The sequence below is a fragment of the Typopeltis vanoorti genome, chromosome 5 (assembly GCF_054136105.1).
Source record: "Typopeltis vanoorti isolate ZY-2024b chromosome 5, IOZ_Tvanoo_1.0, whole genome shotgun sequence".
Lineage (NCBI taxonomy): Eukaryota > Metazoa > Arthropoda > Arachnida > Uropygi > Thelyphonidae > Typopeltis > Typopeltis vanoorti.
Genome location: NC_143553.1, coordinates 75588125 through 75611737, shown reverse-complemented (window position 1 = coordinate 75611737; position 23613 = coordinate 75588125). Strand labels below are relative to the sequence as shown.

Here is a 23613-nt window from a genome sequence, read left to right as displayed (position 1 = left end):
ATAATGCCTAGATCGTCAATCAGGATGAGATTTCTCTTCTTGGGCTGACCTACACATTTGGCCTCTCCTGGCAAAAACACATCTCAGTTATAGCTTCTTCAGTCTCCAAAATACTTGGTATATTTTTCTGCTCAAAACATTATTTCTAACTGTTAACACTGTATAAATCCCAAATTTGAGCAACCATAGAATAATGTTCACACATTTGGTTTACCTAAAACCTTCCTAAGAATGCTTAATTGGATTATGCAGAAGAGGATAGGTTTGCAGAGTGGTTAGTGTATCCGCTCTCCACCAAGACTGCAGGTTCAAATCCTGCAGTGGATAGTGATGTTTGTGAATGCGTTTCAGTGGGAGAGTGATTTCATCGGCCAATGTGAGATCACTACCCAGTTTATGGCAGGCCTAAAGTGGCTTGAAAAAGTTTCATTTTTGGTCTCTATAGCAGGGTTTCTGGACCTGGTTAAATACACACACACACACACACACTATTCAGAGCCTTATGTAGCACAATCTTACAACCAGAATGTCACCAAATTTGGTAGGGAGACTAATCAAGACATAGGAAGAAGGATTCTGCAAAAAAAAAAAAAAAAAGCATTAAAATAGACAGACAGATGAATAACAAAATAAAAGATTATCTTTATGTGTTTAGATTATATATTGGTCATTCAAACAAGATTCTTCATAGAAACTCCCCACAACAACAACCTACCATCACTCAATACAGTTCATCCTTAGTTATTCCTTATGCAAGTACAGTGTCCGAGAAAATCGCAAAACTTTTTAAAACTTTCAACATCAGACTTGCGTTCAAACTGGTCAAGACTGTCCATCACGTTTTAAGATCACCATCATCATCATCATCATCAAATTCCTGCCATGTACCCTCAAGGGGTGTACAGGATATGACAGTACTACATGAAAAAACTACATCATTACTAACTTCCTATCTACAATTTTCCTCCAAATCAGTCTGTTACTTGTCAAGACTCCAACATTATCAGATCTTATATTTCTATCGTCTAAGGCACTTTGTACTGTATCAATCCACCTATATCTTGGTCTTCCTCTGGGTCGTTTTCCTGCCAACCTGGCAGAGAACACTTGTTTTGCTAATCTTTCCTCTCCCATTCTATTTAAGTGACCATACCATCTGAGATTAGCTCTGCTAACGCCTTCCTGGATGCTGACAATGTCAAGTTCTTTCCTAATATCCTCATTTTTAATATGATATTGCCATTGATGCCATCTGTTCACGCCTCTAATCTTTCTCAGGACTCTCATATCTGCGGTCTCTAGTCTTTTGTCAAGTGTTTTACTTCTGACCCAGCTCTCAGATCCATAAGTTAAAATTGGTTTGAACACTGTCTTGTATACAGCTAATTTAGTGTTCCGACTAATTTCTTTCTTATTCCATATGAATTTATTCAATTGACTTCCCACGATACCAGCTTTGCTGATTCTGTTGTCTATTTCTATATTTAGTTTACCATCTTCAGTAAAAATTGTGCCTAAGTAGCTGAAATGTTTTACTTGTTCCACAGGTTCTCCATTCACAACACAGTTGACATTTTCAATGATTCTGTCTATTTTCATTGTCTTTGTCTTTTTATTGCTGACCTTCATACCATATCTATTACAACAGCTATTCAATTTAGTCAGAGAATCTTGCAGACTTGTAGCGGATTTATTTAGAAGTATAACATCATCTGCATAAAGCAAAGAGCTGACATTAACATCTCCAATTTTGATATCAGGTTTAATACAACATTCCTTCATAATGTGATCCATATAGATGAATAACAGAGGGGATAATGTACATCCTTGTCTCACACCAGATTTAACATTAAACCATCTTCCTGTACTTCCTTCAATTCTAACTGCTGACTCACAACTCAAATAAAGACTAAGTATTGCTTGATATAATGCCACATTGACACCATATAACTGCAGCGTATTGAATAGCTTCTCTCTTGGCACCTTGTCATATGCCTTTTCCAAATCGACAAAACTTAAATACAGATCTTTGTTATATTCCCATGCTTTCTCGACTATTTGTCGTAAAGTGAAGATCTGATCCTGACAGCCTCTATTTGGCCTGAATCCAGCTTGTTCTTCACCAAGCTTTTCTTCCACAATTCTTCTCAACCGTTTCTCAAGTATACTTGCATAGATCTTGCCAGGAACACTCAGTAGGGAAATACCTCTGTAATTCTCACATTCAGTTTTATTTCCCTTTTTATATATGGGTACTATGAGAGCTCTACTCCAATCATCGGGAATTCGTCCCTCTGTCCAGGCTTTCTGAACTATGCAGTGCAGCCACTGTAAGACTCTTATACCACCATACTTCAGCATTTCTGGTCGAATATCATCTACTCCTGCTGCCTTTCCACATTTCAAGCCTTTGATGGCTTTTTCGACTTCAAGTATGGATATGTATTCCTGACTGCATGCCTGGTCAGTGTTTTTTATCACTGTGCTGTTATCACTGCTTGTTTCATTTAGCAGTTTTTCAAAGTAATTACTCCATACTTCAAGGATATCTTTTTCTCCTGTTTTCATTTCACCTTTATCATCTCTAATTCCTTTTATAGCACTCTTTCCTCCATTCCTAAGCTTCTTCAACAACCTCCAGAATATTTTACCACCTTCTTGATATTTATTTTCTATATTCTTGCCAAAGTCCTCCCATGACTTTTGTTTAGCTAGTTTTACGCACTGTTTAGCTTTCTTACATTTGTCTCTGTATTCTGTAAGAGTAAAAGCTGACTTATTTGCCAGGAACTTTTGATATGCTTTCTTCTTTTCCTTCACTGCCTCTTTAACTTCCTGTGTCCACCAGGGAGTTCTGATTTTTTTATCCTTGCACACAACCTCACCACATGCCTCTCTGGCAGAATCAATCATTGTTTCCTTCAGAGTTTGCCACTGAATCTCCAAGGTTTGATTCCTGTTCTCAAACTCTTTCATTTTCTTTTCAATAATATTTCTGTATTTTAGTCTACAGTTCACACCTGAGAGCTGCTCAACTTTTATTCGCTTTAAAACTTTCTTACATGTTATTCTTTTCAATATGAAATTCAATTTTATCCTGCTCAAGACTAAATAGTGATCACTTCCAATTTCAAATCCTCTCTACACTCTGGTGTCCTGCACCAGGGAGAAAACATCACTATCAACAATAACATAGTCAATGAGACTTTTCTTATTCCTAGCCTCTTCTCTCCATGTGAATTTGTGCACATTTTTATGTTGGAACATGGTGTTAGTAATAACCTGTCCATGTCCTGAGCAGAAATCCAACAGATATTTGCCATTATTATTAGCTTTGCTCTTTTCTCCAAATTTTCCCAAAATATTTTTGTATGTCTCACAATCATTTCCTACTCTGCTATTTAGATCCCCAACAAGGACCAACTTTTCCTTTTTCATTGTGTCAGTTGCTTTTTCTAAAGCCTCAAAAAATTCCTCCACTTCTACCTTAGTAGAACCTTCTGTGGGACCATAGGCACAAATAAGTCTCATTGTCCAGTTCCCCATTCTCATAATTGCCCACATTACTCTACTTGAGACTGACTGCCATTCAAGAAGATTAGCCTCGTATTTTGTGTTGAATACTATGGCTACTCCTTCTTTTCCTTGATTGTCATCGCCTGAATATAACATTTTGTATTTATTGCTCAGAAAGATCTCACCAGTTTTGGTCTTTTTTGTTTCAGTCACTCCTATTATGTTGATCTGGTACTTATCTAATTCCTCAGCTAGCTCCATTGTACAACATCCCATGTGCTTGTAGTCTAAACTATATTGGACAGATGTCAAGAAGCCCCGAAATCCAAAAAAAAAAAAAAAAAAAACATATAGGAGATGTTAATAACAACATAACAAACAACTCAGGTCTAGCCCATTAATTTGGCAATTACTAACCATATCATTGATTGGGATAGCAGCTCCATCCCTTACCTAAAAGAAGATTTCCATCGTAGAAATTTCAAAGAAGCCTTTGTAGTCCTCCGTTCTGAAGAAAATCTTAACAGAAACCATGGAATGATAATAGCTGACATATGGAAAACCTTAATAAGAACACTCAGTCTGCCAGAATTTAATTTTGCTCAAAACTACAGAACGTGCTCTCATAACAGTGACTAACACAACATGCTCCATGCGTGTAATGTTGCACGTTCTGTTGTAATGTTCAATTTATACAATAGTGTTACTCCATTTTCTCTGTACCAGCCACTTTGAGTTTTTTTCTCTTACCGTTATAAGCCCTGAAGAAGTCGGACAGCCCTGTCGGCGAAACTTGTTTGTATTAGATGTTTATAAATCATGGTCAATTAAAGATCAATACATATTTCAATTTAATTATCTTTATGTGTTGCACTTATGATAACACAGCAATAAAACATTTAATATCAATTTATTTTAGCACAGTAATTACGATATTACAGTTACTGGAGTGTGTTGTAACAAATTTGTTGCACAACTTGAGCACATTTAGTTCAGTGAAAAAGGACTTGGGAATCTGGTTCAACATGGTCACCATTCTTGTGGACCAGAAATTGCATCTGATACACAGCATTCTCAACAGCCAAACATAACATGTCTGAAGGAATGTCGTCACAGTTCATGATATATTGTCCTTTAAGTCTGAAAAGTTTGAGATTCTGCCACAATAGATATAGGCCTTCAGGTAACCCCACAATCAAAAATTGCATGGAATAATATTAGGGATGTGAGGTGGACATGCAACTGGAAATAAATGACTAATCACTCTTTCTTCTGTGAAGTGATGCTATAGAAACTGCTGTACCAGTTGGGCAATGTGGGGAGGTGCTCAATCTTGAATAAAAATGGTCTTGTCCAGACATTGTCATTGCTGAGGTTGCAGAATGACAAAACTGTTCAGCATATCGCAATATTTCCTTGTGGTAATGGAACAAATTGCTAGTACTGTTGGAGTGATGTCCTCAAAAAATGAAGAATGGTCCTATTATAAAATCTGCTGTGAAGCCATACCAAACTGTAATTTCGGTGAATGTAATGGGAGTTCCTGGAGCAAATCGGGTGATTCAGATTTCAAATTCAGCAAATTTGGATATTTACAGTCTCATTCAGATAAAAATACTCCTCATCTCTCTACAGAATTTTCCAAGGCCAAGAATCGTTGACTTCCAGTCTTATCAGAAATATCAGAGCATATGTAAGCCACTAATCATCGTGTAGCAGCTGCTGTACACAGTTAATCTTGTAGGGATAAAATGCAATAATTTTGCACAAGACTTCCCATACTGTGGAATAAGGCATATCCAATGGTCATGCTGCTCCATGGGATTTGCTACTACCAGCAGCATTTTCGTGTGATATGTCAACATTTGCAGTGGCAACTTTTCAATTACCCATGGTGGCACTAGTTTTCATCCTCTGCCAGGTTGAACTTCCAAAGATCCTGTTTCTCCAACTTCTGAATCATCAATCTAACTGTTAGCTGATAGAGGACCATTACACAAGTTCTGGAAGGTTTTTAACTCATGAAGAACTGCTGATGCTTTGCACTTGTTAAGGTAAAATAACTTTACAAGTAACAGTGCAATAAAGTGAGGCAAATATTGAACATGACTGTCAGATTTCAAATGCATTTGTGAAGTTTTTGATTTGCGTTATAGCTCTTATGCCAGAAAAACAGGTGTTCAACTTCATTTTATGCAAATTTTTGGCTACCTGGGCTACAACAGCATTATATTCCCCTATTGGCAACTTTTCAAACTTTTTTTTTTTTTCTTTTTCTTTCTTTTTTTTTTTTTTCCAGAATCCTTCTGCCCATTTTTTTTTTTTTTGTAAAATTGTAAAAATATAAGCAGCTGCAGGTCAACATCTATTTCCTCTCTGGGCTTAAGCTTACTGAACCCATAAAAAGTACTGATATGCCATGTATAGAAAAAATCTAAAAGAGTTAAACTCACCAAGAAATTCTATTCTTGTTCAATCTTTTATTCAAGCATAAGCAATAAAGTTTGCATGTGGAGTGTCTTCAGCATGCTGGTGAGTTGTTTGTATTACATTTAAAATAATACTGTAATGCTTTTTTTTTCACAAGTACCTATTGACAGAAATTAAACTATGTAATATTATTATTTTGTTGTTGTTGTTGTTTTAACTATTCAAGACAAAGCATTAACTTATCATCGTTTTTCCATTTCTACAGAGAGAGGGGGGGGGATCAAAAATGGAATACTCCAACTTCCAGATACAGGTGGAACCTCTAATTATAGATGCAATGAAAAGTTCTACATATATTTATCTAGTAGCTCTGTGGTGCAGTCAGTAGTGAGATAGTTTTGTTTTTTTTTTCGGAAAAATCCAAGTTCAAATGATATTTAAAAAGCTTTTTATTGGAATGAGGTGACAAAATGTCTTCCTGCAACTGCTCTCACATAGAATAGCATAAATTATGTCTATCAAAATTCAAATTAAGTGGCTGTGACAGGTAGGCAGGCCACTGGAACTAACACATTAATAGGACATATTTAAATTGATTGTGCAATTCTAGTAATAATATAATTATAACTGTGTTGTTTTTATATAGTGCATCAGTGCAATTAAAAATATCTACCTCATTTTATTCATTTGTGTTTTGCCTTGCCTTTCAGAAAATTCAGTTAAGAATATTTATATTCCAATTAGGTAATGCTATGGAATTCACAGTATGGCTCATTTTGTGGTGGCTCTCTACTCAATGAACGATGGATACTAACAGCTGCTCACTGTCTAAATCCACTTAAAGTTAACTGGAAGACAGTACTAATTAAACTTGGAAGACATAACCAGAAAGCAAGCTCAGAAATAGGAGAAGTTGTCACAACCATACAAGAGCCAGTTATTCATCCACATTTCGATATTAATACCCTGGATAATGATATTGCTCTTTTACGACTTGAACAGCATGTTGCCTTCAGTGATTTAATTATTCCAACGTGTCTTGGAGAGCAAGAATTTTCCAGTAGTATTTTTAAGTCATCACAGGCTCAACTTGGCACTGTAACTGGATGGGGAAAATTGGGACACAGTGGACCTAAGCCAAAATACTTACAAGAAATAAGGATTCCGATAGTGGATCAAAAAACATGCATTCACTCAACAAACTATATGGTAAGAGATTAAGTATTTAGTCCATAGTAGGACTGATAAGATCATTAATCCAACTTAAGTATTCTTTTATTTAAAATTATTAGTAATAATTTTAGTTTATTATTACAAGAATAATTATAAATAGCAGAATAAAATGTAAAAGAAAAAAGGTTTTATTTATATATTTTTTTCATATATTTTAGATTAAATAAACTTTTAATTATTATATTCTTTGTCATTCCTTCCCCAAGTCACTTTCATATACAACATTTTTTATTTCACAATGATTATTTCTTTCATTCAAACTCCATAAGACGGTTGGAAAAAAATGATGGGATAATGAATCCTTTGATTAGAAAAGATCTGAATTTGATTTTCATCATGAGAGAGAAATTCAGAGAAATTCTTATATGGATTTTTTCAATTAAAGATCTCATATGGAAGGTATTCCCCCCCCCCCCCCTGCCCTCTGGGAAACTCGTGCTGTTCATCCTGCACAGATAAATCAGCTACTGAGCACATAAATTAACGGACAAAAATACTATTAGTGGGCAGAAGATGGCACAATATATAGATCTATCTATATATGCAGATGGTGGATTACACAGTGTTTACAGTGGGTGGTGTGGTGAGAGTGTCCTCCCAATGATGAGTTCTTGGATTTTATGGAGATATCATATAATATTCGTTGTTTTCATCAATAAGGTAATATGAAAAAAAAAATTAAAAAAAACAGGACATTTATAACTTTATTAATATAAATATCAAAAATAATGTGCTTGAGCATTGCAAAATAAAAATCAATTTAGATATGGAAATACTTGTTTGAACAGAAAAGTTAAGGATTTAAGAGTTGCTTGTGCCAGTCATTAATTTATATATTTCAGAAGAATTTGAAGATACAGTAAGTCGTAGTATCTGGCCATTCTAAAATGTTCACTATTTAGTGATGTCTGATTTTTTTATATAAACAAAGAAAGCAAAAAAAGTATAGTCCATGTTTTATATCTAAAAAGTAATTAAAAAAAAAACATCAATGAAGAAAGTTGAAGGCATGTATGTGAGTTGATTATTTTAATACATGACAAACAGGGCAAGAACAAGAAGTCACCCCTCAAGGAATTGTAAGAGTATGGTTAGTAAAGGATGAAGACTAGATTTTTCGAATAGAGAATGACTGATTGGAATCGAATGCTACAATAGTTTCAAGTGCTTTGATACTGAATGAGTTTAAGGAAAAATATGATAAATATTGTGCGAGTAACAGTTATTACCATGATGGGTCTTCTGACTCAATGGAGATGCCTGTGTATATGAGGAGTAAACAATGATTTGGTTCAGAACAATGATTTGGCTGATAAGAAGAACTGAAATATGCCAAAGGACAGGAGATTAAATAAAATAGGTGTGTGAAATAGATAAATCAAGAGGTGAGGCATGCTATCTGAAGAAAGCATTATGGAGTCAGCACAAGAGAAGTGTGATAACCAGTTGATTGAGAAATGCAAGGAACAAGTGAGAAGGTGACATACCTGGAAGGGCAGCAAAAGTGCAATATATGAAATAGTTAGCTAATGAGGCAGAAAAAAAAAAAAATCCCAGAGGTATTTTTAGCCAGTATCATGGAAGGATGATACTGGGTGGTGGAAATGGAAGAATGATAACCAGTGCAAATCATATAGTTGATATTATCATATTAAATGAGCAATTCATAAAAGTATTTTATCCTTGTGACTGTGTAAACTTTAGTGTGGTGGGAAAAGAGGAAGGTGAGTGAGCAGGAAGTGAACTGATGGTGAGTAAGCAGGAAGCATATGAGAAACTGAGTAAACTTGGTGTTAATAACCTGTATAGCCTAATGACATATCACTGCTTACATGTACCTTTTTAACACAAGTCTTACATTGGACCAAGTTCCAAAAGAGTGGAAAGAAGATAAAACTGTTCTGCTTTATAACAGAGCTAATAAGACTATATATAATATAGAGGTAATAAGGCTTCAAAAGTGCTAATATGTATATCTGGAATTGTGGTTCATATGTTAAAGAGGTTGGTCTATACTTTTGCCCTCAAGAGCTATGCCAGTGGTAGCTAAGTTACTGGTAGGGCTTCCCTAGCTACACAGATCATGAGGTAGCAGCCAGACTAAGAGAGGTACTCTGGTCCTCCAGGTTGGAGTTTTGCATAATGCTGGTTACCTTACCAAGTAAAAAAATTTTTACAACTCAGATGCTTGAAATGGAAAATTCCTCAGACTGAAACAATAGAGAATGATCAAGTAAGGATAAAGGAAATCTTAATAAAAGAAAGGAATATAAGGAATCTCGGACATATTAAAACTAGCCATGTGGAATGTGCGAAGCAAAACAACTAAAAACTAAAAAATATTAATACAGCTACTATACAATACTATTAATACATGCCCCTTTCGGGCATGCATAATGGGATACATACTAAGGCAAGTGATATGAAGTCATTAGCCTCTATATACAAGTAGCTTAGACGTGAATATATTTCACGTGCAAATCACTGTTTTGCTTACTTGGGATAAGGATTAAAAACAAGTATAAAATTTCTTGGTATCTTTAACATATAATATATCAAAGGTAAAAAGCTTTCCACATCTTTCTCTCATCCAGAGATTTTTATTAATAAGGTCAAGCACCTTTTGTCTACTTGTATATGAGGTATATATATGACTTCTGCATTACTTCAACCTTGACATTAAACTACAGTACAGTCTTATATCACTAAAAGAGCTGTCATTGGATCACAACCCAATTCTTCTGCAATTGGGAGAACAAGAATGCCTGTCTCCTTCCTCTGATTCAGACATATCGTGGGAGAGATTGTCTAAAGCACTTAGGGATCAAATTGGACCCGTTCCTCACATATGCACACCAGAAGATGTGGAATCTTCTGGTGTGCATATGATAAGTAATTCTGGTAAGCATATGAACTGCTTATGATAAGTGATGACCTATGTCCTCTAAGAGTGGAGAATTTAGAAGGAAGTGAGACAAATGATTTTGAGAGCGTATGGTGTGAGGTAGAGGTAGGCAAGACAGGATATTTAGTGGGGTGTTGCTACAGACCCAGGAGCAGAGAATGGCGACCAGGAGATGTTTAGACAGCTAAGTTTGGCAAGGGCAAGAAGAATGATTGCTATGGGAGATTTTAACTTCAGTAGTATAAATTGGAGAGAGGAAGATGCATGTAGCAATAGGGGAATGGAATTTCTAGAATTCTTGAGGGACAAATATCTTAGGCAACATGTAACAGAGGGAACAAGAGGTTCAAAAGTTTTGGATTTGGTTATAGCATCAGAAGAGTTGATAATAACTGAGTTGACGTCTCTCCCACCAGTTGGAGAGAGTGACCATATGGTGTTGACTTGGAAAATGAATAGACATGCAGGAGTATCAAAGAGACGGGAACTTATGTGGAATTATAAGGCAGGTGATTATAATAGTCTTAGACGTCAACTTCGGGAAGTTTCGTGGAGGGAGGAATTGGAAGGCCGGGATATCACCAGTGCGTGGGAAATTGTGAAAGAATATTTGTTATCAGCAATGGTAAGTTGTATACCACGAGTGAAGAAGAGGATGCAATTTGGAGTAAAGTGGATGACAAACAATATTAAACAGGAATTGCATGCGAAAAAGAGGCTATGGAAGAGATATAAGGAGACAGGTGAAGAGATGCATGAGGAATATAAGACACAGGCCAGAAGAGTGACTAGTGTGGTAAGGAAAGCAAAACTGGAATATGAGAGGAGATTGGCCCTAAGATCCAAAGAAAATCCTAGGGAATTTTTTAGCTATGTGGCCAGTAGGAGGAGAAATGACTGTGGAAGAATGATATTGTGGGATAAAAATGGGAATAGAGTGACTGATGCAGAGGACATAGTGGAATTGTTCAATGAACACTTTATTGGAGTATTTCATCCTAGAGGAGTCAGTTTTAATGCTAGAGGGATAGGACTGGTTCGAGGTCTGGAGGTACAGGAGGAGAGTGTGTTTCAGATACTGAGTACTCTGGATGTCAATAAAGCTGTGGGCCTGGATGGTATTTCACCACGAGTTTTGAGAGAATGTGCTAGGGAATTGACAGTACCTTTAACGTGGCTTTTCAATGAAAGTCTGGCTTTGGCAAAGGTGCCCAGGGAATGGAAGGAAGGTAAGATAGTGCCATTGCATAAGGGTGGTAACAGACTGGAAGTGTCTAATTATAGACCAGTCTGTGTGTCATCAGTAGTTGTTAAGATCTTGGAGAAAGTAGTGAGGGACTGTATACAGCATTGGGCAGATGAGGATAATGTTATCTGTGAGAATCAACATGGATTTGTGAAAGGACGTTCTTGCTTTAGCAATATGCTAGCCTTTTATAATAAAGTTACAAGAACATTAGATGAGGGAAAGGCATATACTGCAATTTTCTTAGACTTGGCGAAGGCATTTGACAGGGTGCCACATGATAAGCTGATATTTAAGTTGCAGCACATGGGTCTGGATGTCAGATTGGTCAACTGGATTCAGGATTGGCTGTCTGATAGGTATCAGAGAGTAGTGTATGGTGGAGCAGTTTCCAGGAGGCAGAGGGTTACAAGTGGGGGTCCCACAGGACTCAGTACTAGGACCTATATTGTTTAACCTTTATATCAATGACATAGCCAGTGGATGGCAGGGGGATATTCAGTTGTTTGCGGATGATGCGAAGCTGGGAAGGATTATTAGTGATAGTGCAGATGTGGTAGCCCTGCAAGAGGATTTAAATAAGCTAGATAGATGGGCAAATGAATGGGGGGTGTCAGTTTAATGCAGCAAAATGTAAGGTCTTGAGGTTTGGGAAACATCGATGGGATGCTGCATACTCTATGGGAGGAGTTATACTGGAGGAAGTAGGGGAGACAAGAGATCTGGGGTTGATGATTGATAGAAACCTGAAGTTTAGGGGATATATTGCAAAGGTGGTGAAGGTAACACAGAGGATTGCTGCTATTATGAGAAGGACACTGACCTGCAGAGATAAAAGGGTTATCATTCCGTTGTATAAGTCTCTGATCAGACCACACTTAGACTGTTGTTCTCAGATTTGGTCTCCAGAATTTGAATGGGATAAATTGACTGTGGAAAGGATACAAAGTCGGGTGAGAAAGATGGTTTCAGGACTGTACAATGTTAGTTATAAGGATAGGCTGAGGGAATGTGGACTGCAGAGTTTGGTGGATAGAAGAAGGAGTGGTGATATGATTGAGACTTTTAAACTGTTGAGAGGTGGTTACAGGGTTGACACTGGGGAGTTCTTTCGCTTGGTTGATCAGCGGGAAGGAGTGATGACAAGAGGCCATCCCTGGAAGTTACGAAAGGAAACTGTGAGCAAGAGGGTAAGGAGTGGTTTCTTTGTGTGGAGGGTGGTTGAGCCGTGGAATGCATTGCCTGATGGAGTGGTGGGAGCGAGAACGGTCAGTGAGTTTAAAGAGTGGTATGATAGACTTTGTGTTTCTCAGGGGGGGGACCTCCCCTCGATGAGTCTTGACAGACTTTATGTCTTAGGAAGGACCTCCCTCGATGAGTCTTTTGACTCCTTGGAGGCCTGAATAATAATAATAATAATGAAGTATAGGTATAAAATTATTTTTAATTTATTATTCATATTATAAAATGTATTCTTTAAATAATTCAAAATACAGGACACATGCCATGTAAGTATGGTCAACCTTTTATGGGCTGCCAAAAATGCACGTTTGGGCCGCATGCGGCCCACCGGTTGTGACTCCTGCTCTAATGGAATGACTAAATCTAAGATTTTTGATCCTCTCTCTCTCTCTCTCTCTTCAGTTTGACCACTCCTGTTTTGCTGATCCTGACCATTCACACCTGTTCTCATCCTCATCTTTATGCATTCCATCACTTTGTCCTGCCACACTCATATTTTCAATCATATATACTTAAATATAAAGAGCCAATAGGCTTCACTTCGCCGATGTAACATTATTTAAATTAAGGGGATATTAAATCCCACGTTGTTTCAAAACCAAATAAGAAACTCAAAGATTGGAATCAAAGAGTTTCATGCCGAATATAGTTAGCTATAAAAGTATTGGCGAATACTAGCGTAAGCTAAAGCATGTAGTACAAACTAGGACAACTCATAGCAAAGGTGGTAAAGATCTGATCACTATTCTTAGTATTTCCCATAATGTAAAACACATCTCCTAGGAGATGTTATGCATTATGGTGTGGGAGGTCACTACCCAGACTGGTTTCGACCTTTATTGAGGTCTCATCAGTGAGTAGGTAGACCAAATTAATACTAAGGGTATAGCAAAAATAACTTATATACTTTTCTATACGAGTTGTCAAAAAGGTGCACCCATTAAATTATTTAAATATAAAGAGCCAATAGGCTTCACTTTGGCGATGTAACATTATTTAAATTAAGAGGATATTAAATCCCACATTGTTTCAAAACCGATTAAGAAACTCAAAGATCGGAATCAAAGAGTTTCGTGCCAAATATAGTAAACTATAAAAGTATCGGCAAATACTAGCGTAAGCAAAGCACGTAGCACAAACTAGGGCAACTCGTAGCAAAGGTGGCACCTCCTTTGCTATGAGTTGCCTTGGTTTATACTACGTGCTTTGGCTTAGCTAGTATTTGCCGATACTTTAATAGTTTACTATATTCGGCATGAAACTCTTTGATTCCGATCTTTGAGTTTCTTAATCGGTTTTGAAACAATGTGGGATTTAATATCCCCTTAATTTAAATAAAACCATATATACTTTTCTTGAAGAAGCCCCTACATACATAGATATATCTGGCCACCATCCAGAAAAGAGTGCTGCTCACTAACTGCAGGTAAACTTGATGCTCATTCACAATAATGGAATGATGGAACAATTAAATCTAAGACTTGTGATCCTCATGTATCATTTATTACATACTACTAAGGTCCCTCTAAAAGTCGAGAAATTAATTTTTTATTAATAGCCAAAAAGTCTGTGTCTTGTTATACAATGTACATATATCAGTTTTTATATGCTTTGCTTTTTGTTTTATCTTTCTTTATCCATAGATCTAGTTTCACATTTAGAAATCTCACTTTAATTTAAATGATCTTTCAGGTAACAGATAACATGTTTTGTGCTGGATTCACTCAACAAATAATTGGTGATGCATGTCAAGGTGACAGTGGAGGCCCTTTTGTAATAGAAAAGCACAGAATTTGGTATCTTGTAGGAATTGTCAGTTGGGGAGAGAACTGTGGAAAGGAAGGTCAATATGGCTTTTATACAAAAGTCAGCAATTATCTTCCATGGATTCAAAACATTATCAGATATTGAATAAATTTTCATTAACTGTAAACAAGGGCTAGTTTAATTCATAATATAAATATATTCTGATAGTATCATGCATATCTGTAGCACTGAATTGTACCTATGGAATTTTTGTACTTATGATTTTTTTTAACCCTAAAATGTACCAGTAATTTTTCAATTTAGGATTGCAAGCATGGAAATTAATGAGAATGATTTTTGTGAAAAATTAACTCAGACAAAAGTAAATTGTTGTTAGTTTTATTGCCATAAATTATGATATTAAAATATAATTTGGACAGAAGCATTATGAAAAATACTGGAAATCAAAAAAGTAAATTATACTTGACAAGAACATATATTCTTGTTAATCTAAAATAAAGTGAGCAAAACTAAAGTTTGTGCCTGAAGTTAGTCATGAAAACACTTCATATGCAAATTTTTTGTTTGCTCATGCTTGGCTAAAGGAAGAATATAATTTTGTCAAGTAAAATATAATTTACTTTATCAAATAAAACAGAAAAAAATTGTTACAATTATCTCTCATCCAGAGTATTTTAATAATATGAATTAAAGATGCTAAGAAATTATATTCTTGGTTTAATCCTTTATCCAAGTGGAAGCAAATAAAAATTTGCATGTTAAATAACATCACGACTGGGCTACTTTCACATTAATTGCCTTAGTATCCCATAATGCAATGCACACATCCTTATAGACATGTATAATGCTATGCATTATGGGAAGAGCCACTATCCAGACAGGTTTTGACCTTTATTGACGTCTTATCAGTGGGAGCCAGACCCAGAAGTGATACAAAGGTTGAAGTAATGCAAAAGTAATATTTCCATATACAAATAGCAAAAAGGTGTCACACCTTATTACTGGAATACTTTAAATTAGAGACAGATGTGTGAAAATTTTTTTACTTCTGCATTACTTCACCCTTGGTATTACTTGGGTCTGGCTCCCACTGATGAGACCTCAATAAAGGTCAAAAACTCATAATGCAATGCAATGCACACATTCTCACAGATTCTTACAATGCACACGTGTAATGCTATGCATTATGGGAAGGGCCACTACCCAGACAATGTGAAGTCATTAGGCTCTATACACAAGTAGCCCAGAAATTTGCCCATGATGTTACTTCATGTGCAAATTTTTATTTGTTTCCACTTGGATAAAGGATTAAACCAAAAATATAATTTATAGTAATTTATTGTATAACTAAGTGAAAAACACTTTAATAATATGGTTTTCTTCAGATTTACAAAATATAAAGAAAACATTTTAAAAAAAAAGAAAAACGGGGGGGGGGGGTCAACAGTTCCTAGCAAGTAAGTCAGCATATGTGATAGTTACATAGAAAAATGTAACGTAAATTATCTAAATAAAGAGCCAAAGGCTTCATTCTGGCATGTATATGTGAACTATGCACTTGATATGAAGGTTGAAACATCAGATGATTGTTCTGGTTTATTTTTAATTGAGGTTTATTACTCTGACATGGTAGTTTGTCTCCATAAATTATTATAATGAACGCTGATCATTTATCATGTTTTACTATTGCCAGAATGAAGCCTTTGGCTCTAAATAATTATATATGCACCTATCAAGAGTTCACTTATGAAAAATATAACTTCTGACATGAGATGCTTGCTACAGTTGGACAGCAGGTTTTTGTCCTATTAGATTTCTGCCTGTTCTCTGATATGAATCAAACAGTTTGAAATATCAGTCAAGCTAATGAAACCTAAAGTGTACTGATAAAAGACAAATATATGGGCTTGTGGGCTGAGTTCAGGTCTTTCATGTAGTACAAACCTAAGCAACTCCCATGGCAAAAGTTATATTCTAATAAGCTCTCAGGAAAATTTAATCTGGCTGGAAAATCTAAATGGGTGTATATCCCTCATATAATAAGAAAGGTAAGTTCTGTGTAAAAGTAGCTAAACAAAATTCATGGAAAAACTTTCAAAAGAAGGATTTTCTGTATTTTTTGTAAACTATGTTTTCTTCACATGTTCTGTATGTGTCTATTTCTTGCATAACCATTTCTGAGAAGATTCCAAATAACCATGGTAATAACACATTCCTGTTGGATTTCTTTTTATACAATGAAAGTATGCTGTCATTCCATCAATAAATGACAGAAGATTGTCAGTATCTTCTGTCATTTATTAACTGAATGCAACATATGTGATATATTATTATCTTTAAATCTTTTGAATCCAAACTAATGTTTTTTAAGATCCTTATTATAGAGATTCAGATCAAGAGAGAGTGTCAAATGTGTTTTCAAAATATGCGAAACAGACAGAGAGTAGTTTTTGTATAGCTGATCTTTTGCACATAATCTATTATTTATATTTTTAATTTATATTAAGAGTTTTATTCTATATTTTTAATCAGTTTTTGACATTTTTCTAATATTATTCTAAAAAATAATTTTAGGGGATTGTTCATTAAGTTAATTGCTCTATAATCTGAACAGCTAAGTGAGCTGTGCCTTTTTAGATACTGGATGATTAATGAGTTTATCATAATTTTAGGCAAGATACTGTAATCGTATACTACTACTTCTTCCTCTTTTACCTTGTGGTGTCAAGGGTTTTTCTCATTTAACCGCAACTGTATACAAGGATAAGGTGGTTAGCCCTATGCCTCCCAGTGTATCCTATGTCTGTAGAAGTGTTGAGTTCTCAAACCCAGTTTGCCTGCTTGCAGGATGAAAAACCCCAGATAAACTGGGGAGAAAAACTCTGTGGTCCATGCCCAAGACTGGGTAATTTGGCTTATGTCTTTGAAAGATCCTAAGCTCCTCAATTCAGTGAATGGGAATCGAACCCAGGACACTCCCTTTCCCAGGCGCATGCTGCAAAGCATACAGTCACTTATCTAACCGTGTGGACCCTCCTACATATATCTCGTCTTAAACATTTATCTCACACCATATACTCTCAAAGGCATTAATGTTATCTCCACTATTCTCCACTCTGAGAGGCCACAGTTTACCTCTTATCATGAGTAACACTCCAAAAACCACATCTATCCTCCATATTATATGCTATTAACTCAGTTAACCAAGTCTCACAGACAGCCTCTGGAGAAGCTGAGTCAACCAATGTCCCACTCATTCCCTTTATTTCTAATGCTCCTAGCATTTATATTTATATATAGTATTTGTTCAGTAAAACCAGTGCATTGCCAGTATTCTTATAGCTATTATTACTTCCCTCATAGCTCAATAATATAGTGTACACCTTCTCATTTCTCAAGCCACTATCCTCACATGAGGCCATCCTGCTATATTCCACCTTTTCTAGTTTCCCTGCCCTGATACACTCACATATTCAAATTAAATTCCTTTTTTTTTTGTTAACTGAATGATACACTTCTCTTCTTAAGTGCTTTAAACTTTTTTTTATCTCTGTAAATAAATCTGGACCACATGCTCTATGCACAAAAAAGTAGTTAAGAACAAAGCAAAGCAAAACATTTGTTCTTAACTATTTTTAGTCCATTAAATTTTTAATTTATATATGTGCATGGTAGAGATGGAGAAAAAAAAAAGAGAGATAGAGAGAGAGATGCTTGCTTGTCACCTAAAATAGAGATTATTTTGTCTCAATTTGCATACACATATATAAATTTTCACCTTTTTATTTCAGCATAGAGCAAACTGGCAGCCATTCATCACTGCTGGAAAATAGGAATGATATCTACCCAGTCTACAACATGTTGTGGAAATACCTTCTTAGTTGAGAGAATAAGAACATATTTATTGACAGCAAAACTCAGGAAATGGCTAAGGAAAAAAAAAGTCCTCTGGTTACTAGAATTGAACCTATAAAAGACTTTTTTTGCTATTTTAACAGCCCAGATACATTAACTCGATATCATATGAGTACTAAATTGACATAAGACAAATATATCACTTATAATTAGATAACCATATTTATATGGTGACTTAATTTACTAGTGCATACCAATTCACAATTGTGAATTAGTATGCACTAGTAAACTACCAAAAAGTTCCAGCCAAAGTCCCATGGTATCAGGGCTATGCTAAGACATTGACTATAGCAAACTGTTCACTATAACAAACTATTCCTTTTGGCCCTGAGGAGTTTGATACAGTGAGAATTAAAGACAAACATATGGGTATATCAGAATTTTCTTTCTAATCAATTCAGTCTAGAGAAAAGTTTTCTAAAAAAAGGTTTATTATTGCACTCTGCACAAACTTAATTACATTATCAAAAGCTATAAAAATAATGGCAGTATTCCAAAACAGAATGATGTATATTGCATAAATGTTTGGAAAGGATGGAAGGTATATGAATTTTTTTTTTTAAAATTATACTATTATATAACCTACATAACCACGTTTTGTTTTTTAATAGTATAACACAAGAACACATTTTTAAGGACAAAGAAAGGGCAATTGTGTAGTTTTAAGGCTGTTAAGAAGAAACATGTCTTATTAAATTCATGACTTATTTTTCACGGTATTAACAACACCACAAACACTTTTAACAACAAAGATGTTTTATTAACGCTAATATTTCGCTTATTTTCAAATCAGCATCATCAGAGCACAACACACATGTAAACGCGACAGTGAGTGAGTGAAACAATAAATTGCAAAAGACAAAAGATCTAAAGTCCTATTTTTTGCGCCCTCTAACGAGAAAAAAAAAAAAAAGCAGTTATCCAGGAGTTTTTCTTAGGATAACCATCTCCCAAATTTTTGGCAAATTAATGCAACCATATTTGTAAGGTTGGGAGAATTCTTCAAAGCCGCTGACTCAAAAAATAATCTTTCAGATCTATAACGACTCCTAAATAGCACATTTGTTTTCCTCCATCTAATCCTGTGTGAAGGAGTGTCCAAAGCGTGGTCTGCCAGTCCCGACTTGCCATAGTAATAGGAGCGAATGTATCTTTCATGTTCTTCCAGGCGGATGTTCACTGATCTTCCTGTTTGCCCATAATAGGCTAAGTCATATAGTCACATGGAACTTCATACACTCCTGGGTGTGCTAAAGGGTGAAGTTTATCCTTTGGCGAGCGGATCAGAGTTGCCAGCTTGACATGAGGTTTGAAGGTGGTGCGAAGGCCATGTTTCAACAATACTTTGGCTATCTTTTCCGATGTACCTCTGATATAGGGAATAGAAATGGTCATGTTGTATTCTTGTGTATTAGGGGAGGGCAGAGTAATGGGCCTATGTAGTATTTTATATATTTTGTAGGGATCGTAGCCGTTGGCTAAGAACGTATGGTGCAGGTACTGGAGTTCATGGTCAGAGCTGTATCGTTAGAACAAATGGCTCTGGCTCTGTGTGTAAGTGTTTTTAAAATGCCGTACTGTTGGACTGGATGATGATGTGATTGTTTATGTAGGTATCTTCCTGTGTGTGTAGGCTTTCTGTAAATAGAAAAAGATAGTGATCCATCTGAAAGGCGGGTGACTAATGTGTGAAGAAATGGCAAACAGTTATTTGATTCTTTTTCTACTGTTAAGTGAATTTTGGGGTGTTGGCTGTTTAGGTAGGTGACAAAAGCATCCAAAGTGTCTTGTCCATGGGGCCAGATGGCAAATACATCATCTACATAGCGCAACCATACTTGTGGTTTGTATGTAGCTGTGGTAAGTACTTTGTTTTCAAAGTGTTCCATGTAAAAATTTGCTAACGGGGGGAGAGGGGGGGAACCCATAGCAGTACCATTAATCTGTTTGTAGAATTTCCCCTCCCATGTAAAGTAACCTGCATTCATGGTAAATTGAAATAATTCAAAAATATCTGGGGGAAATTTAGACTTGATTAAATCAAGAGTGTCTATAAGTGGTACATTGGTAAATAGGGAGGTGACATTGAAACTAACCATTATGTCTGAATTTTTTAGGATTAGATTTTTAACCAATGTTTTGAAATGGATTGAATTTTTTACAAAAGTAGAGGAGTTGCCAGTAAGAGGGGCAAGCGACTTAGCTAAATGCCGGGCCAGTTTATATGTGGGACTATCTATGCTATCCACTATGGGGAGTAGGGGAATATTAGTTTTGTGGATTTTGGGTAATCCATAAATACGGGGTATTTTAACATGAATTGGTTTTATTTTCCTGATGATTTCTTTGGGCCATGATGTCACTTTTTTCAGTAATTTTCAGACTTTTTTCTTTTGTGACATCGTAGGGTCTCGATGTATAATATGATATGTGGAACTGTCACATATGAGATCTTGCATTTTTCTGTTATACTCTTCTTTATTCATGATAACTGTTGCATTTCCTTTATCGGCTTTTGTAATAATAATATTTTTATTATTATATAACTTTTTTAGGGCAGTTATTTGCTTTCGTGGCATATTGCTTTTTGGAGGCTTAGCCTTGTTTATAATACTTGCTATGTCTAGTCGCACGTTATTGGCCATTGCTGGCGGAAGATCGTGGATACCCCGTTCTACTTTCATCATAATTTCGAGTTTAGGAATTTGTTTGGGCGCGACGGCAAAGTTATGTCCTAAACTGAGAGCGTTCTTGGCTTCTTCGGTGAGTATTTCCGACGATAGGTTTACGACCACGTGGTCTCGTCAAAGTTGCGGTCGGGACTTCGTATGTTGCCGCTGTTGTAGTAGTTCAAATTTCTTTAGGTGTTTGCTTTTTACTTTTGTGAATTCTTTTTTTGCTGCAACTTCGGAGATCTGCTGTAGGACAGTCCATATTTCAGGATTTATGCAGGAAAAATGCAAGCTCTCATATGTGACAGTTCCACATATCAAATTATACATCGAGACCCTACGATGTCACAAAAGAAAAAAGTCCGAAAATTACTGAAAAAAGTGGCATCATGGCCCAAAGAAATCATCAGGAAAATAAAACCAATTCATGTTAAAACACCCCGTATTTATGGATTACCCAAAATCCACAAAACTAATATTCCCCTACGCCCCATAGTGGATAGCATAGATAATCCCACATATAAACTGGCCCGGCATTTAGCTAAGTCGCTTGCCCCTCTTACTGGCAACTCCTCTACTTTTGTAAAAAATTCAATCCATTTCAAAACATTGGTTAAAAATCTAATCCTAAAAAATTCAGACATAATGGTTAATTTCAATGTCACCTCCCTATTTACCAATGTACCACTTATAGACACTCTTGATTTAATCAAGTCTAAATTTCCCCCAGATATTTTTGAATTATTTCAATTTACCATGAATGCAGGTTACTTTACATGGGAGGGGAAATTCTACAAACAGATTAATGGTACTGCTATGGGTTCCCCCCCTCTCCCCCCCTGTTAGCAAATTTTTACATGGAACACTTTGAGAACAAAGTACTTACCACAGCTACATACAAACCACAAGTATGGTTGCGCTATGTAGATGATGTATTTGCCATCTGGCCCCATGAACAAGACACTTTGGATGCTTTTGTCACCTACCTAAACAGCCAACAACCCAAAATTCACTTCACAGTAGAAAAAGAATCAAATAACTGTTTGCCATTTCTTGACGCATTAGTCACCCGCCTTTCAGATGGATCACTATCTTTTTCTATTTACAGAAAGCCTACACACACAGGAAGATACCTACATAAACAATCACATCATCATCCAGTCCACCAGTACGGCATTTTAAAAACACTTACACACAGAGCCAGAGCCATTTGTTCTAACGATACAGCTCTGACCACTGAACTCCAGTACCTGCGCTATACGTTCTTAGCCAACGGCTACAATCCCTACAAAATAGATAAAATACTACATAGGCCCATTACTCTGCCCTCCCCTAATACACAAGAATACAACATGACCATTTCTATTCCCTATATCAGAGGTACATCGGAAAAGATAGCCAAAGTATTGTTGAAACATGGCCTTTGCACCACCTTCAAACCTCATGTCAAGCTGGCAACTCTGATCCGCTTGCCAAAGGATAAACTTCACCCTTTAGCACACCCAGGAGTGTATGAAGTTCCATGTGACTGTGACTTGGCCTATTATGGGCAAACAGGAAGATCAGTGAACATCCGCCTGGAAGAACATGAAAGATACATTCACTACTATTACTATGGCAAGTCGGGACTGGCAGAATGCTTTGGACACTCCTTCACACAGGATTAGATGGAGGAAAACAAATGTACTATTTAGGAGTCGTTATAGATCTGAAAGATTATTTTTTGAGTCAGCAATGGCTTTGAAGAATTCTCCCAACCTTAACAAATATGGTTGCATTAATTTGCCAAAAATTTGGGAGATGGTTATCCTAAGAAAAACTCCTGGATAACTGCTTTTTTTTTTTTTTTCTCGTTAGAGTGCGCCAAAAATAGGACTTTAGATCTTTTGTCTTTTGCAATTATATTGTTTCACTCACTCACTGTCGCGTTTGCATGTGTGTTGTGCTCTGATGATGCTGATTTGAAAATCAGCGAAATATTAGCGTTAATAAAACATCTTTGTTGTTAAAATGTTTGTGGTGTTGTTAATACCGTGAAAAATAAGTCATGAATAACCATCAATGCCTAAGCTTATCTGTTAGAATGTCTTATTAAATGTTGTCACATTTGATTTGTCATGTGATAATTTGCTTTTAGTTACCTTTTTTCAACATTATTGACAATAATATTATCTAAGATACATTAAATGAAAGAAAATACATCCATATTCAAATTTTTAAAACATTATTACTTTTTTTGCAACTAGTTTGAGACTTCACTTAAAACTCAACTGTTTCAAGTGAAGCACATGTAAAAGATTTTTTTTTTAATGGTATAAGTACATAGCACACCTTGAAAAATAAACATTTATTAAAAACATTATATTAATATATTTTGAACATTAACATAATTATTAATCATAATTGCAATAAAATTTACATAAAATGGAAACATTGGCACAATTATACTGCAAATGCATATCACATTGTGATATGTAATTATTAAAAAAATCAAACAGATTTTCCAAAATATATACACAGTATGGATAGAAAATTATGCATATAAATATAATAATACTGTGTCCATAACTTAGCTGATGAGTCATATAAATGGGACACATTTACCAGATCACACCTACTATACCTCACTTTTTTGGCATATGTTTCAATCCAATCGGATTATCAAAAAAAGACATCCTCAATTGGTA

The 23613-nt window shown here is 35.7% G+C and overlaps 1 protein-coding gene across 3 annotated transcripts in view; it reads left to right on the top strand.

The window, feature by feature from the left end:
- LOC150106547 (mannan-binding lectin serine protease 1-like) overlaps positions 1-14753 on the top strand; it is a 320574-nt gene extending 305821 nt beyond the window's left edge. For all 3 annotated transcript variants that reach the window (XM_090393193.1, XM_090393192.1, XM_090393194.1), the window contains 2 exons: positions 6691-7155; positions 14265-14753. In XM_090393193.1, the coding sequence (XP_090249319.1) occupies positions 6691-7155; positions 14265-14483 (684 nt within the window). In that variant the 3' untranslated portion in view covers positions 14484-14753. The remainder of the gene's footprint in view (positions 1-6690; positions 7156-14264) is intronic.
- Positions 14754-23613: the final 8860 nt, after the last annotated feature.